The 18,677-nt window shown below is 40.3% G+C and overlaps 1 protein-coding gene across 1 annotated transcript; it reads left to right on the forward strand.

Annotated features, from left to right (window-relative positions):
* Positions 1-2,804: 2,804 nt before the first annotated feature.
* Positions 2,805-18,236, forward strand: ZNF213 (zinc finger protein 213). Its single transcript, XM_072634839.1, has 6 exons — positions 2,805-2,939; positions 5,394-5,933; positions 6,911-7,070; positions 7,437-7,522; positions 16,581-16,704; positions 17,172-18,236. Exons 2-6 carry the CDS (start codon positions 5,532-5,534, stop codon positions 17,837-17,839), a joined length of 1,440 nt encoding a protein of 479 aa, XP_072490940.1. The 5' UTR covers positions 2,805-2,939; positions 5,394-5,531; the 3' UTR covers positions 17,840-18,236.
* The last annotated feature ends 441 nt before the right edge of the window (positions 18,237-18,677 follow it).

Genomic DNA, 18,677 nt, shown 5'->3' on the forward strand with positions numbered 1-18,677 from the left:
GAACACTTGGTTATATTTAATAGGGCATTCTTATTCTGTTGTCACTTGGACTTGGTAGCTTCTAGCATCCCTTCCAACTCTGGGATTCTATGATCTCTTCTCCTTTCATATGTCCCCCTACTTTATTTACTCCTCCTAAACGTGTTCTTCATCTGACCATGACCCCTATTCTCTCCATTTCTCCCTGTTCTCCCAAACTATCACTCCTATTGAGTCCTCACTTTACTGTTTTCAGTCTTTATTTTGTGATTGACCATTTCTATGTATTTAACTCCCACTCTGAAATCCCTTTTCCCTGGTTCTACTTATACGATATCAGATATTCAATCCTATATCCCTCCTTCCTCTCCTCCCCCAGCCATTTATTCTCTGTGCTTCTACACCACTAACTAAACTTAGAATTGAGATAAAGTCCACTAAAATTTATATTATCTAATCTCAACTGGGCTGTCACACTGGCAAAGCAATCCTTTTATTTTTCCTTAATATTACTCTCCGAGGCTATTTCAAACCCTCTTGTCTCTTCAGTTCCCTAGTATTCTTTCTCGGTAAATGACCTCACTTGCTACTTTACTGAGAAATTTAAAGGGCCATCCATCATTAGCTTTTTTAATCTTCTCTATTCTGCACCTCAAAAATCTATACACATCTTCAGTCATTTGCTCTACCTTTGCTACAGTGCCCGAGAAATGGCTTTTCTTCTCCACAGTATGGAGTGTGCTACTTTTACCCTGGATCCCATCGCCTCCTTCCCCCTCCATAAATTTGTTTTACTCCCAGTGACCACTGCCTCCCTCTCACTCATCTCCCTTTGTATCTTACTACTGATCAAAAAGTGATGCACTCCCTCCTCACCTCTGCAATTCTTAATTTCCTTCAAAGCTAAGCTCAACCAGCCCCTCATACATGATTGTTCCTTATCTTTCCTACTGCTAGTGAGTTCATCTCCCCTGAACTTACCTTGCGTTTATCTTTTATATACTTATACATGTTACGCATAGATAGACTACAAACACCTTGAAGGTAAGGACTGTTCCATTTTTTGGTCTTCCTATTCCCACATTTAACAGTGCCTGGCATATAGAAGGCACTTAATAATTGCTTACTTTTGACTGACTGACCAGTAAGCTCAGAGAGTTAGGCTGGGGTAGGTTTGCAGAGGGCTTTGGACAGGGCAGTTCTCTTCTTCAGGAAGGCAGTTTCAGTTGGGGAATTACGGAAAAATGTAAGCAACTCACACTTCCTTTTTTGCAGATGGGATTCCCTCAGACTGGCAAGTAAGATGAACATATTTTTAAATGGGGTTTGGGGCAATCAATGAGAAATGAGATGAGGGAGACAAGAGATAATAGGCTCTGAAAAGAAAGGGATGCCTGATGTCTTTATCGGTCTAGCGCCAATCTTCCCAGTTCTCAATGTGTCAGCCTCATTCCTAAAACCACAAATATACTCGAGTTACAGGATTTCATCCCCGGTGGAACGACCCTCCCTCCAGCCCAGACTACATCTCCCAGAAAGCGCCTCTCTTGTCCGAGAGACATCCTTCAAGACTACATTCCCCCTGATGCTCCTCTCTTGAGATCTTGGGTAAGTCACTGAACAGCTCTAAAGCTCCGTTTCTCCAGCCGTAAAACGGGAGACCTAGATGGCTTCTGACGTCACTCCCAGAGCTCAATAGAGGCTCATGTGTGACTCGTCTCCCTCGAAGACCAGAGCCCTCAGTAAGCTTCTCTCCCATGTACATTCCCGGGGACGCGCCTCCTTCTGAGACTACATCCCCCAGGAAGCCCCTCTTCTCCTTCTGCTTCACAGCACACCACCCTCTAGGAAGCTCTCTCTCGTCTCGTCCCGACCACATTCTCCAGGAAGGCCTTCCTCCCAGATTACATCGGCTTGAAAACTCCCCCCCCAACCATAACCTCCTGCATACTTCTGGTCCAGGAGGTCAGAGAATTAAGGAAGGACGGGAGTGACCGAGTCATTCGAAAGAGAGCCGTTTTCCCAGCCCCTATCTCACTTCTTTTCTCAGAGTCCAGATCCCAGAGGCCGACTCACCGCTTACGCGAGCGGCGCTCAGGTGGCCCGCGTTGAAAGAGGTACAGGGCAGCCACAAATATCCCGGGTGACAATTCCCGAGACACTTCCGACAGAACAGGGAGGGCTCAGAAATTTAACCCTTTCCTTTCGCGGCAGTGACGTTTGCAGCTTGAGTTTCCCAGTCCTAGAACTGTATATTCCAGAACAGTAATTTTAAAAAGGGGGGCAGGAGGGATATCGGAGTTTGTGGTACCCGGGGTTCCCCGGAAGTTAATCATCCAGTCGGCTCTGAGAAATTATCCTCTTTGCTCATTGGTTAAGAAGAGGTAGGCTCAACTTCCGTAATGAGCCGCCGTGCATCCTGGGTGTTGCAGTCCCTACTCCTGGCTATTGCCGTTCCTCGTCCTTGCTGTCTCCCGTCCATGCTTTCGTTTCCCAGAATGCTCGGCGGGAAAGTCGGGGTCGGGGTGCTGGCTGCGGAGCCAGAAGCGGCCGCTTCTACAGCAGCTGGCGGTGGGTGTCCCCGGAGGCGCGGCATCCACGCGGGGCCGGGGCGGCTCTGCGTCCCCCCCGTGCCCGCCTCCGAGAGCCCTCCGCAGTGTCCCGAGTAGGCCAGTGCCGGTCCCTGCCACCCGCGTAGCCCCGGGGACTGGCAGGGTCCCGGTGAGCGGTTGATGTCGTTTGGTTTTCGATCCCTGAGCCGCTGGGCAGAGCCCGAGGGGACGCAATGGGGACCCCGACGGATGGCGCCTGGGCGAAGACGGATGCCCAGGCGCCGCCCCTTGACCAGCGGGCGGACCGAGGGGCCCCGAGCCGCGACTGCGGGAAGGATCGGAGTAACGAGGACAGCGCACCTGCCTGCAGCGCTTTCACGGAGACAGCTTCCCCCGTCTCTGAGTGAGGTAGGGCAGGCATTAACATCGTACCCATTTTACCCATGTCGGTGAGGTCAAATAAGCTGTTGCATTTTCTTCGTTCAACACCGATGAAGCACCTGATATTGCGGTAGGCGCTAAGCAGATAAAAAGTTTTTGGCTTTGTACACAGTCTGTGCCCTCCTGCAGGCTACGGTCCAGTAACAAATTGAAGTCTTTCCCGGTGCAAGTATCATTCCTGTTATACAAGTATGGAACCTAAGGTTTGGAAGAGAGCCTTCCTTCGATGAATTCCTCCTTGCACCCTATCTGCCTTTTTGTGCTTAGCAGGTTCTTCCTGGTGTTATAGTGAGATGCTACTGTACATTATTACTCTCTGTTCCTGGAACTCTGGTTTAGCACTTTGCCTGGCAAACAGGTACTTAATAAAGGCTTATTCTCTTCCCTCTCTTTTCCCCAACTCAACATTCTATCTCTGCCTTTGTGCCTTTGTCTCCCATCTCTGAAATGTATTCCCCGTCACCTCCACTTCTTGGAACCCCCATCTTTGTTCAAGGCTTGGCTTCTGTGCCACCTCCTATGGCGAGCCTTTGCTGATAGTCCCTTCCCCTCAGTACCCTCTATTTTTTAAAATTAGGTGTGTTTATCTATTTCTCTGTGTATATGTTGAATTCCCTCCCCTAATAGAATACGCACACACACGAAAGAATATATGTGTGAGTGTAGTTATATATGTATATGTATATATGTATATGTATATATATATACGTGTATATATATATACGTGTCATTTACAGCCATCTGCCTTGGTCTTATATCTCCCTATTGAATTGTTAACTCCTTAAAAACATTGACTATGCTTTATATCTCTGTACCACAGGCCTTACAAACAGTAAAGATTTAATAAATATTTGTTGAATTGAATTAAGATTTGGAGAGGTGAAATGATTTGCCCAGAGAGATAGGTAAGCAAATTTTAGAGATGTAATTCAGACCCTGGTGTCCTGACTCCAAGTCTTGTACTCTTTCGATGTAACAGGCTTCCTCTCCAGATACTCTTGCAGAGTCATCACATATGATGACAGGTATACTTTGGCCTGTTTTCTGGGGCCTTCAGGAAATTTTCTTTCCCACTTGGAAAGGAGGTAGATTGGTTGGGACCCTTTTGCCTTACCCAGTGTTGAACCCAGAAGAAGATTCTGATAGAAACAGTCTTGCACCTGCTTTGTGGATCCCTTCTTTTCTATGCAGGTGGGATCCTACCTCCTTTGCTTTTTTATTATGTTTGAAGAAAAACACTGAGACTAAATGTTTTGTAACTAAAAGCTGTGGAATCTTAGATTTGGAAGGCTTTTTCAGGTTATCTTTCCACTTGATGCAGGAATCCACTCTTTAAAGCAGCAGCAGCAGCAGCTATCATCCAGATTGGGATAGCAAACTCATTACCTTAAAGACACCACATTCACTTGTTGGATAGCTCTGTTTGTTAGAATATTTATTGTATGTGTGGAACTTAAATCTGGCTTACAAACGAACTGGCTCTCTCCAAAAAAAAAAAGTACATATGGCACATTTTAAGTTTAATCCGCATTCTTAACATTTTCTCTATTACTTTCTTCAGTCCAGACAATCAGCAAGATAATTCAAACCTTAATTGGCATTTGCCAATTTCCAACGTGTAACTGCTCATACTAAAAATTTAAGAACCGGCTTGAGAGCTGGTACAAACTGGCTCCAGCAAACCACTGCTGTCATTGATTTGAAGAAAGGACTTTGTACATCTCAAAGTACTGTGTTAATGTGAACTATTGTTACCATTCTTTTCATTGATCTTGATCCTTACCCAAATTGGGTTTGAATTCTGGTTCTTCTACTTTCTACCTGTGTAACTTTAAACAAGTTACAATGTCTCTGGGATTTACTTTCTTTATCCATAACTAAGGTAATTGAACTTGACTGCAGAGGACCTTAGCAGTTCAAATCTATGAACCCTTGGAACTACACATACTTTCTTTTTTGACTTGATATTCCATGAGAGATTTGAAGATAACATTCTTTCTGTCCCCAGTCTTCTCAGGTTAACTGCAGTGGTGGCCAAGGTCCCTTGAGCTTACAAAGTTTCAATTCAATTCAACAAACATTTAGTAAACACTTATAGGTACCATGAAGCCCTTTGCTAAGCACTGAGGATACAAAGCTCTGTTCACTAGTATTTCACAACATAAGAGGTGGGATGAGTCATGTGTCATGTGTACAGATAACTATAATGCAAGGCAGTATAGGAGAAATTTGAAGAGGAATATATAATTTTCCACTGGGGGCATCAGGAAAGGCTTTGTGGTGGAGGGAATACCTGAGTTGGTTCTTGACAGAAGTATTTCTTTATTCCTAAGGCCCTGACTTGGGATCAGATGAATGAGGCTGAGTTTTTTGTGTGATAATATCAGCTATTACTCTGATTCTTCTTTTTTCTTTTCTTAGGAGAAGTTCTCTCACAGGTGCCCAGAAGCAAGACATTGTTGTCTCGGGAAATACAAGTGTCCAGTGCCCAGAAACACAAGTGTCAGTGTTCAGAGCACAAGTCAGAATTAAGTCGATATTGTGACCTAGAGTGTGGCGATGGCTACAATTCCAGGCACGCAGGTCCAAGCCTCAGTGGAAGCAGAGGGACTCCTGATAGTAAAGGTAGAAGAGGATTCCTCCTGGGAGCAGGAAACTCCTCGACCCAAGGAGGACACCGACTCTGAGATCTTCCGTCAGCGCTTTAGGCAGTTCCATTACAGAGAGGCGAATGGGCCTCATGAAGCTTTCAGTCAGTTGTGGGAGCTCTGTTGTCGGTGGCTGAGGCCAGAAACTCGAACAAAAGAGCAGATTCTGGAGCTGCTGGTGCTGGAGCAGTTCCTGACTGTCCTGCCGGGGGGCATCCAGGGCTGGGTAAGGAATCGATACCCGGCAAGTGGGGAGGAAGCTGTAGCCATGGTGGAGAACCTGCAGAAACAGCCCAGAAACCCACTGCAGCAGGTGAGCTGGTGGGCGCTACCTGAGCAAAGAGAGAGTGGAGGAACTGAGAAGCTTGGAGAGGGAAATATTGTTCTTTGCCCCTTGGCTTACAACTACACATGCCCACCTTGGACTCTAGTCTGGTATTCTTAAGTGGCTTTGTTCAAAAGAGTGTATGATAGGGTTGCAGAACAAAAACAATTCCAATAGCTCACATTTCTATAGCATTTTACGGTTTACAAAGTACTTTTAAACACATTAAGAGCTAAGTTGTACAAGTATTCTTATTCCCATTTTATAGAATAGGAAACTGAGACCCAGAGAGTAACAGTTGTATAGACCCAAAGTTCATACAGCCAAAAATTAGTAGTGCTGTAACTTGAATCCATGTCCAATGCTCTTTCCATTACAATATGTTGTTTCTCAGTAAGGATCATTGACAAAAATGCCATAATACCTCTTGACAATAAGAGAAGACACTGATGTTTTCATACATCTGAAGAGCTGTATGTGGAAGAAGGATTAGTGTTGTTCTGCTTGGCCACATTAGGCAGAACTTGAACCAAGAGCAGAGGTTAAAAGAGGCAGAACTGTCCTCAGTAAAAGGAAGAGCTTTGCAGGCATTAGAGCTGTCCAGCCATGATATATGCCAGTTTGGGCAACAGACAGTTCTGTCACTGTTAGACTTCAAGCAGAGGCTCGTTTGAGTACCTATTGGGGAAACTGTAGAGAAGCTCAAGGTTCCTTTTGATTCTAAGCTGCTGGGGCTGGGTCTAGTTCTAGTCAGTGCTTTTTGCTTGTCATTGGTTTCTAACTGTGGGAGCATAGCGTGTCATTTCACATTGTTTTATGCCGCCAGGAAGCAGATGATTTGTTTCTTCATTCCCCTTTCTTTGTATCCCTGATGGGTGTACCTTGTGTTTTATTTTGGGGATTTTAACTTAGACTCCCTGATTTTGGACCTTGCACTCATGGGCATATATGTTGTGCATGGACAGGAAGAGCCCTCAGAGGAGATGGAGACTCAGGGAGGAGTTCGGAACTCCTCAGGCCTCCCACTGGCACAGGGAGAGACCCAGGCCAAGGGGGTGTCTCAAGAGGAAGGGACATGGAGCCAAAGCCCAGGAACAGAATCCCAGGAACAGAGGAGCCATGGCTGTAAGTCAGACTCCATCCCTGTAGGAAAGGGGCTGTAGAGATTAATTGGTACAACTTGGGCAGGGGAGAAGGGCAGATTGCTTGAGGGATACACTTTTTTTCCTGTTCTCTGAATGAAGGTAATATCATCAGAGGGTCCTATAGGGTCAAAAAAGGACTGAATGTAGTTACTTTAATGCTTCTAAGTATAGAGTCAGTATTCTATTAAATCTCTAGGCCATGTTACAGATGGTATGGGTGTACGTCAGAGCCATTCATGGACCCCACAGAGCTCCAGGTGCTATAGAGGGAGGGTGTGAGCCCTGGAGAGGGCTGTAGTTCTAGGCTTGATTTAATTTCCCTAATGGTTTCCTTCTTTGTCCACAGCTCAACCTGCTTCCCGACTTCCTGCCCTTCTAAAGGAGGGGACCACCAGAGAGATGGTGGATGCTTTCTTTTCCTCTGGGATCCATGTGAGTTATGCATACCTTAGGACTTTGACAGACTGATATGACATGACATGATATGACATTACTCTTATGTTCTGAGAATAGCCCTTGACTTTGAAATGCCTATTGAGTATAGAGCCCTTTGCGAGGTATTCGGGGAGATATGAAGTTTGAGACATTGCGCCTACCTCATGAAGATTACAATCTAGTAATGATAGGATATGATAAGAACTACTATTAATAATGACAAAAATAGTAGTCGAAGAAGTTCAAGGAAAGTCTAAGGGGAGGAGAGATGAATGCCAAATTAGGCCATGAGGATAGATTTCATGGAGGAGGTGACATTTGAGTTTAACTTTTTTTTTTTTAAACTTCAAGTGGAAGGTTTTTATAAAGCCATAATCTGGTATTTGCCAATACTATCATTAGCCTCCCAAAATGTTTCTGTATTTTAGTAAGTTACAATAGCTAGTTTAATATTAAGTTAGCCTGCAATTAAACCCATGTCAATATAAGTATTTGATTATAACTAAAGAAACTAGTTGTCTAATAATTTTTGTATACTAAAGTATATTCTCTAACACATGCTATTTCTTTTGAATAAGAAGTACAGATAGTAAAAATATATTTTGTACTTTGACTACAAAGAAACAAAACACAGCCTTAGAAAAATATAATACAAGAATAAACTCCTTTGATTAAAAGTCATCCCCTTCATAACATTCCTCTAAAGTCTAATATCACGGCATGCCTCACCAATCCAAATTAGTCTTCTAACACTATTCCAAACTTATGGACTAAAATGTTTGTCCAATATTTTTTTTGACGGGCAGGGGCAGTGTCACTGTTTTTGTAGGAATAAAATATTTTAATTTTCCAAAAGAGTAACCTAGTAGCAATAAGCTTCTTTGCTTCCATTCTTAAAATGATTTTTGTTATCATTACTTTAGAAACATGGGATACATGCAGTTGTCTTCAGATACAATATATCTAGACTTTATAGAAAGCAACATTGTTTGTGGAAAACACTCAGGTAATTTTGTAACAGTTCAACTCTTTTAATTAGAGTTGACCCGGTTTTCTCGGTTTTCTCGTTGCTTTCTTCTCCATTCATTCTTGGAATAACATCTTCTGTTCCTTTCTCTTTGCACATGTATGTGTGTTTATGTTCTGTTATCAGGGTAGTTGTAGTAACAATCTGCCCTGTAGTGACATCTTCTACAACTCTAACAAAATAATTTTCTGATTTCCTCATATGCTCAAATGATCTCTTAAATTGCTCAGGGGTGACCACTTCAGTTTCTCTCAGCTGGCCAAGAGCCTTAAAAATCCCCTGTTTAGATCTGTAATATCTCAAAACCAAACCATCTCCTGGGTGTGTAGGGGAAAAGATTGGAGAAAATATTGCAGTATTCTGACTCCAATCCACCTCTTTCAATAGACTTGGGTCAAATATAGGTGTTTCTTGATTGCAATGAGGACCGATCATGAGTCCAGAAATCCACATCGGGCTTCCTCTTCAGCTCCAGCTCTTGAGTTTAGCTTTAAAGAATAGGTAGGATCATTAAAGAGAATGACAGTAATGAGACAACATAGCAAAATCTATGAGATGTTTCCAAAGTAGTATTTAGGGGAAATTTTATATCTTTAAATGCTTACAACAGTAAAATAAAGAATGAGCAGATCAATGAATCAGGCATACCACTAAAAAAACTAGAAAGAGGACAAATTAAAAATCTCCAGTTAAACACCAAATTGGAAATCCTAAAACTCAAAGGAGAGTTAATAAAATTGAAAGCAGGAAAACTCTTGAATTAATTTTAAAAAACCTAAAATTTGTTTTTATGTTAAAAAAAAAACTCCCAGTAAAATAGTAAAATACCCTCCAGTAAAAATATCTATTATCAATTGTTAACCATTGGTTAATTTGATTTAAAAAAGGAAAGAAGAAAACCAAATCACTAGTATCAAAAATGGAAGGGGTAGATTCACCACCAATGAAGAAGAAATTAAAATAATTATTAGGACCTATTTTGCCCAATTATATGCCAATAAATCTGACAATCAAGGTGAAATGGATAATAGTTACAAAAATGTAAACTGCCCAAATTAACAGAAGAAGAAACAGAATACCTAAATAACCCTGTCTTAGAAAAAGGAGTTGAACAAGCCATCAATGAACTCCCTAAGAAAAAGTTTCCAGGGCCAGATGAATTCACAAGTGAATTCTACCAAACACTTAAAGAACAATTAATCCCAATAATATGTAATCCATTTGGAAAAATAGGTGAAGTCCTACCAAATTCCTTTTATACCACAAATATGATGCTGATATCTGAACCAGAAAGAAAACTATAGACCAATTTCCCTAATGAATATTGATGCTAAAAATTTAAATAAAATACTAGCAAAGAAATGAAGCAATTACACTATGGCCAGGTGGGAATTATTCAAGGAATGCAGGACTGGTTCAGTATTAGGAAAACTGGCAGCATAATTGACCATATCAACAATAAAATCAACAGAAATCATGATTATCTCAATAGATGATGAAAAAGCCTTTAACCAAATACTGTATTTATTCCTATTGAAAACACTAGGTATAAACGGAACTTTTCTTAAAATGCTAAGTGATATTTCTCTAAAACCATCAGCGAACATTATTTGTAATGAGATGAACTAAAAAGCTTTCCCAGTAATATCAGGGGTGAAGCAAGGATGCCTATTATCACCGTTATTATCCAATATTTTTCTAGACATTGCTAGCTATAGAGTGAAAAGGGGAAAAAAGAATTTGAAGGAATTAGAATAGACAATGAGAAAACAAAACTATCAGTCTTTGCAGATGATATGAAGGTATACTTAGAGAATCCTAGAGAATCGGCTAAAATATAGCTTTAAATAACAACTTTAGCAAAGTTGCAGGATATAAAATAAACCTACATAAATAACCAGCATTTCTATATATTACCAATAAAGTCTAACAGCAAGAGATAGAGAAATTCTATTTCAAACAACTGCAGACAATATAAAATACTTGAGAGTCTTCATGCCAATACAAACCCATGAACTATATAAAACTCTCCTAATACAAATAAAGCCAGATCTAAAAAAAGTGGGAAAATATTAATTGCTCATGTAAGGCTGGGCCAATGTAATAAAAATGACAGTTCTGCCTAAATTAATCTCATTCAGTGCCATACCAAGTCAAACCACCAAAAAATTATTTTATAAAGCTAGAAAAAGTAACAAAATTCATTTGGAAGAATCAGTGGATAAAAATACAAAGGAAGGTAGTCTGACCATACAGCTTTCAAACTGTGTTACAAAGCAGTAATCATTAAAACAATCTGTTAGTGGCTAAGAAATAGAGTGGTGGATTGTGAAAACAGATTAGGCACACAGTACATTGTAGTAAATGATCATATTAGTTTAGTATTTGATAAATCCAAAGAGCCAAACTTTTGGGACAAAAACTAGAAAACAGTGTGGTAGAAATGAGGTACAGATCAACATCTTACACCATTTACCAAGATAACGTCAAAATGGGTACATGATTTAGACATAAAAGGTAATACCATAAACAAATTAGGAGAGCTTAGAATAGTTTACCTGTCAGCTCCATGAATAAGGGAAGAATTTAGGACCAAACAAGATATAGAGAACATTACAAAATGTAAAATAGATAATGTTGATTACACTAAGTTAATTTTTTTTTTTTCACAAAACCAATGCAACCAAAATTAGAAGGGCAGCAGAATACTGGGGGGTGGGAGGGGAAATGTTACAGCAAATATCTCTGGTAAAGGTCTCATTTCTCAACTATATAGAGAAGTGAGTCAAATTTATAAGAATACAAGTCATTCCCCAACTGATAAATGGTCAAAAGGATATGAAGAGGCAGTTTTCAAATAAAGAAATCAAAGCTATCTAGGGTACAGTATATCAAATATATATCAAGAATCAAAGTATATCAAGATAGACAAATATAGTATATCAGATATAGTGTATCCAAGTTATTTATAGATATAAAGCTATCTTATTTGCATTTAGCTATGAAAAAATGCTTTAAATCACTATGGATTACAGAAATGCAAAGTAAAACAACTCTGAAGTACCACCTCACTCCTATCAGTTTGAGTAATATGACAAAACAAGAAATTAGTAAGTGCTGGAGTGGGTGTGGGAAAACTGGGACACCAGTGCACTGATGGTGAAATTGTGAACTGATCCAACCATTCTGGAGAGCAATTTGAAACTTTGCCCCAAGGGCTATAAAACCATGCATACCCTTTGATCCAGCAATACCACTGCTAGGTCTATATCCCAAAGAATTTTTTAAAATTATTTTATTTATTTTTTAAAATATTCTACAATCACTATCATAAAAGTTAGATTTTTACCCCCCCATCCCCTTCCTCCCCAAGATGGCATACAGTTCTGTATAGGATCTACATATACTTTCCTATTGAATACGTTTTTACTATAGTCATGCTATGTAGATGAACTAAAATAAATGGAAGAAATCATATAACAAATCAAAACATAATACATACGCGCGCGTGCACACACACACACACACAAACACAAACATGATCTGCTACATTCTGTGAATGAATTCCATAGTTCTTTCTCTGAGTGTGGAAGGCATTTTGCCTTAGAAAACTATTGGGAACTTTTTTTTTTTAAGTTCTTGCGTTATTACAAAGTTCCAAGTCTACCAGAAAAAACTCTCGCGCACTGTGGTCGTTGCTGTACACAAAGTTCTCCTGGTTCTGCTCCTTTCACTCAGCATCAGATCATATAAGTTCTTCCAGGCCTCTCTGAAGTCTTCTTGTTCATCATTTCTTATGGCACAATAGTACTCCATTACATTCATATACCATAATTTTTTCAGCCATTCTCCAATTGATGGGCATCCCCTTGATTTCCAGTTTTTGGCAACTACAAAGAGTGCTGCTATAAATGTTTTTGTACATGTGGGACCCTTTCCCCTTTTTATGATCTCTTGGGGATACATTCCTAGTAGCGATATTGCTGGGTCAAAGGGTATGCACATTTTTTGTAGCCCTTTGGGCATAGTTCCAAACCACTCTCCAGAATGGTTGGATGAGTTCACAGCTCCACCAACAATGAATTAGTGTTCCAACTCTCCCACATCCTCTCCAACATTTATCATTTTCCTGTTCTGTCATGTTTGTCAATCTTATAGGTGTGATGTGGTATCTCAGAGTTGTTTTGATTTGCATCTCTCTAATCAAAAGTGATTTAGAGCATTTTTTCATATGATTATAGGTATCTTTAATTTCTTCCTCTGAAAATTGCCTGTTCATATCCTTTGACCATTTATCAATTGGGGAATGACTTGTATAGTTGTATGTTTGAGTCAGTTCTCTATATATTCTAGAAATGAGGCCTTTATCCCCGAGCTTAGCCATAAAAATTCTTTCCCAATTTACTACATCCCTCCGAATTTTGGTTGCATTGGGTTTGGTTGTGCAAAAACTTCTCAGTTTAATGTGATCAAAATTATCCATCTTGCATTTCATTATGCTTTCTATCTCTTCTTTAGAAAAAAATTCTTCCCTTCTCCATAAATATGATAAATACACTATTCCTTGATCCTCTCGTTTGTCCATGGTATCAATCTTTATACCTAGATTGTATACCCATTTGGATTTTATTCTTGTCTGCGGTGTCAGGCATAGGTCTGTGCCTACTTTCTGCCACACTGTTATCCAGTTTTCCCAGCAATTTTTGTCAAACAGTGAGTTCTTATCCCAGAAGCTGGGGTCCTTGGGTTTATCAAACAGGAGGTTGCTATATTCCTTGCCTACTGTGTCTTGAGTGCCAAGTCTATTCCACTTGTCTACCCTTCTGTTTCTTAGCCACTACCAAGTGGTTTTGATAATTGCTGCTTTATAGTACAATATGAGATGTGGTAGCGTTAGGCCACCTTCCCTAGCACTTCTTTTCATTAGTCCCTTTGATACTCTGGACCTTTTGTTCTTCCAGATGAATTTTGATATTATTTTATCCAGCTCTAGAAAATAATTATCTGATAGTTTAATTGGCATGACACTAAATAAGTAAATTAATTTAGGTAGAATTGTCATTTTTATTATATTAGCTCGGCCTACCCATGAGCAACTGATGTTTTTCCACTTACTTAAATCTGACTTTATTTGTCCAAAAAGTATCTTGTAATTGTGTTCATATAGTTCCTGGATTTGTTTTGGCAGGTAAACTCCCAAGTATTTTGTAGAATCTACCCTAGCTTTAAATGGGATTTCTCTTTCTATCTCTTGCTGTTGTACTTTGTTGCTAATATATAGGAATGCAGAAGATTTGTGCGGGTTTATTTTGTACCCTGCAACTTTGCCAAAGTTGTTTATTATTTCAAGTAGTTTTTTACTTGAGTCTCTGGGATTCTCTAAGTATATCATCATATCATCTGCAAAGAGTGATAACTTAGTTTCTTTTTTGCCTATTCTTATTCCTTCAGTTTCTTTGTCTTGTCTAGCTACAGCTAACTTTTCTAGTATCATATTGAGTAATAGTGGTGATAATGGACAAACTTGTTTCACCCCTGATCTTATTGGAAATGCATCTAGCTTATCCCCATTGCATATAATGCTTGCTAAAGGTTTTAGGTAGATACTATTTGTTATTTTATGGAAAGTTCCCTTTATTCCTATGTTCTCCAGTGTTTTTAATAGGAATGGGTGTTGTATTTTGCTGAAAGCTTTTTCTGTATCTGTTGAGATAATCATGTGGTGTTTGTTAGTTTTGTTGTTGAAATGATCAATAATGCTAAGAGTTTTCCTAATATTGAACCAGCCCTGCATTCCAGGTATGAATCCTACCTGATCATAATGTATTATTCTTGTGATAAGATGCTGTATTCGTTTTGCTAAAATCTTATTTAAAATTTTTGCATCTATATTCATTAGAGAAATTGGTCTATAATTTTGTTTGTTTTGTCTCTTCCTGGTTTAGGTATCAATACCATATTTGTATCATAGAAAGAATTTGGGAGGACTCCTTCCCCAATTTTCAAAAATAGTCTATATTGGAATTAACTGTTCTTTAAATGTTTGATAGAATTCGAATTTTTTTCTTTTAAAAAGGGAAAAGAACCCATATGTACAAAATATTTATAGAAGCTCTTTTTGTAGTAGCTAATAATTGGAAATTGAGGGGATGCCCATCATTGGGGAATGGATGAACCAGCTGTGGTATATGATTATAATGGAATACTGTTGTGCCATAAGAAATGACAAGCATGATACCTTCAGAAAAATTGGAAAGACTGACATGAATTTAAACAGAGTGAAGTGAGCAGAAGCAGAACATAGGGCACAATAGCAACAATATTGTATGATGAATGACTGTGAATGACTTAGCTATTCTTGCAATATGATGATCCAAGACAATTCCAAAGGAGTCATGATGAAAAAAGCTTTCGACCTCCAGAGAAAGAACGGATGGTGTCTGAATACAGACTGAAGCATACTTTCTCTGTCTTCCTCTGTCTCCCTCTCTCTTTTTTTCATTTCCCCCCCTCTAAATGACTAATATAGAAATGTTCTACATGATTATACATGTATAATCTATATCAGATTGCTTACCATCTCAGGGAGGGAGGGATAGAATTTGGCACTTGAAACCTGTCACCAAATGTTTAAAATTATTTTTACATGTCTTTGGGGAAAAGAATAAAATACTTTCTAAAAATAAAATATTGTCTAAAAATATTTTCTAAATAATAAAGAGCTTCTAGCAAATAGTTTGTTTTGACTGGAGAGAGAATAATATGAGATATAAAGTGTAAAAATGGGGTGGTAGCAGATTTTGAAGATTCCTAAATGCCTGATTAAAGCATTTATTTGATAATTATTTGGTGGCATTTAAGAACCATTGAAGGGTTTTTGAGCAGATCTTTGCCTAAGGGAAATAACTCTGGCATTGTTCTGAAGGACCAGTTAGATGAGATAGGAAGACCTGTTAGGAAGTTACTTTATTAGTCCTAAAGTCATGGAAATGGAAGTAGAAAGGAGGCAGACGTGAGACATATTTCAGAGGTAGAGTCAGTAAGTCTTTATCAGTAATTGGATATAAGAGCTAAGGAAATGCGAGACTTCAAAAACTCTAGATGACTAGATGAATCATGTTATTATTGACAGGAGTAGTGAAGTCAGAAGGAAGAATACATTTTATGAAGAAAACAATAACTTGGATTTTCAGCATGTTTGAAATCGGACATTTTTATAGACAGATGGAGACGAGTTGGACTTAGGGAGAGAGAACAGGAATAGAGATAGAGATTCTGAAGTCATCAATGGAGAGGGGATGACTTTATAACAAGGATTCTTCGCTGGGGTCCATACACTTTGCGTTTCTTTTAAAAAATATTTTAAATATATTAAAATATTTTTTAAAATATTTTCATCACTATATGTTAATATGATGATTTTCTCTGCATTTTATTTTATGCATTTAAAAACATTCTGAATAGGGGTCCAAAGGCTTCCCCAGATTGCCAAAACTGCCCAAAGGAGCCTGTGATACACAGGTTAAAAGATGAGTAGGAATTCAGCAGGCAAAGAAGCTGAGGAAGGACAAGTTAAGGAAAGGAGCAGTAAGAAAGGGCCCAGGGACAGAGGGTGTCTGTCTCTTCATAATCTGGAGTTTGTCCTCCTAGATTAGGATACCACTTCATTGTATTCTTCAGATTTGTTCCCCTCCCTTCATAGCATAGTGTAGTAACAAACATGCTGGGTGGGGAGTCAGGAGAGACCCTCTGGTACATATGAGCTAAGTGATCATAGACAAGAATCTTCTTTTCTAAGCTTTATTTTCTTCATTTCTAGAATGTGGACAGTAGTTATCACAGGTTGTCATGAGAATCAAATTAGATGTGTTTGTAAAACTCTTTGCACAGCTCAGAGCACTATCTAAAATTCAGTTGTTGAGGGTGGTCTTTTGACCTTGTCACATCCCAGCCCTATAAATTCAGACCTGAGGTGTGAGATTGTCATGAAGTCAGTTTGCACTGAGCCAGACTGTCCCGCTGTTTCAGGGAACGGTGTCATTTGGAGATGTGCCCTTTTATCTCTCTCGGGAGGAATGGGGGTATCTTGATCCTGCTCAGAGGGACCTCTTCTGGGACATAAAACGGGAGAACTTCCGCAATGTCTCTCTGGGTAAGAACTAGTTTTCATTCATGGTTGAATCTCTCATGTGTTCAGTTCTCTGAGCTCTACAGGCTGTTAACTCCTGTGTCACTTTAAGGTGGTGACTCCGCCCAGTTTGGCCTGTGGCAAAGGAAGTATGACTATGGCTAACCTTTTAGACAAATAACTACCCACCCACTTCCACAAAAGCTGTGGGGTCTTCATCTGCTTCTTCTTGCCCATATAGTTTTCCACATGGTTTTCCAGATTCCATTAGAAGGGTGGGTGGGTATGATATGAAAGGGTGAGTGCTTTCTTGTTGTGAAGGAAATTTCACACTGGTCATAAAGTAGATAGGAGCAGTCAAGATGGTCTCTTCAGTCCTTTGCCCTGGCATGATTTGATAAGTTTACTCCCTCATTTCTTCTTAAAGTTAGGTCGTTTAATTTATCCTCTCATATCAGATGAAATGCCTGATGATCTGTTTCTCCACTTAGGTTTGGGGATCAAGAGCCAGAATGAGAAAGCTTCCTACCAGGCTAGTTTGAAAGAAGTAGAGCCACTGCCTGGCAGATCTGGAGGTGAGGTGCCCTGGAACACTGAGGAAGGTGAAGTTTGGGAAAGTGAGAATCGACCTGACCGAGAGCTGAGGCAAGAACGCCCCATAGGGGTGAGGAGAGGACGCCCTCCCACACGCCGGAGACAGTTCCAAGATTTGGCAGCTGAGAAACCCCACAGCTGCCAGCAATGTGGAAAACGCTTCCGTTGGGGCTCAGACCTGTCACGGCACCAGCGTACACACACGGGCGAGAAGCCCCACAAATGCCAGGAATGTGAGAAGAGTTTCCGCAGTTCCTCAGACCTTGTTCGTCACCAGGGTGTCCACACGGGTGAGAAACCTTTCACCTGTACCGAGTGTGGCAAGAGCTTCAGCAGAAGTGCATACCTCACTGACCACCAGCGCATCCATACGGGTGAGAAGCCATATGAGTGCACTGAATGCGGCAAGAGCTTCTCTCTCCGCTCCTACCTGCTAGACCACCGCCGAGTGCATACTGGTGAGCGTCCCTTTGGCTGCAGTGAATGTGACAAGAGCTTCAAGCAGCGGGCACACCTCATTGCCCACCAGAGCCTTCATGCAAAGATGGCACAATCGGTGGGATGACCATGGCTCTCTCCATGGAGGGGGAGCCTCCAGCAAGAGAGGAGATTCTGAAGGAAGGCAACAAAAGACTGCTTTGACCACCCAGCATCAATGATGGGGCCACCTGAGCACCCTCCAAAATGTCTGGAAATTCCCCTTCCCAATTGAAGGTCATTCTTGCCCCCTTAGGATGCCATGAGGATCTCCTCATCCTTCGTTTCCCTGATAATTCTGTTCCTCCCACCTACAGCAAATATCGACTTCATTCAAACAAAGAAAACTTGACTTTTACAAGAAACTAGAGGCACTTCTATTTCCTTGATCCCCTTGAATTTCATCTTCAGAAACTTGGAGAACATATGCATCCACCCATATTCCTTAAAACCAAGAAAATAATTTTACTACCTTTTAAAATTTATTTTTCCCTTCTCTTTTCTTTGTTCTGTGTTCCTTCCCATCTTCCTCTCTCATTTTCATTTAATGTTTCTGGAGTCTCGGAATATATACTAGTTTGAAGGGATAAGGGCATGCAGTGAGATTCAGGGAAGTTGAGACAAATCTCTTACCTTCCCATCCTTTGCACATTTTCTCCCCTGACCATCATCCAACCTCCACACCAACAGACCCCTGAAGGTTTCTGGCCATAATAACTCTTTTGTCTTCTTCCACCCTGATAGCTCCACAGTCAAAGAAACTAGCCACCTTCCAGCTGGGTGCAGCTGCCTCTCTCTTGGGTGATGACAACGCTGTCGAAGCTACCATCACTCTCATTACTACTAAACATCCTGTCCTTATTGACCTATAACTTCTGGAAATGGGAAGAGGGGAAGGAAGTGGTGTGTGAAATAATCTATGGAAA

The sequence above is a fragment of the Notamacropus eugenii genome, chromosome 1 (genome assembly GCF_028372415.1).
Source record: "Notamacropus eugenii isolate mMacEug1 chromosome 1, mMacEug1.pri_v2, whole genome shotgun sequence".
In the NCBI taxonomy this organism is placed as follows: domain Eukaryota; kingdom Metazoa; phylum Chordata; class Mammalia; order Diprotodontia; family Macropodidae; genus Notamacropus; species Notamacropus eugenii.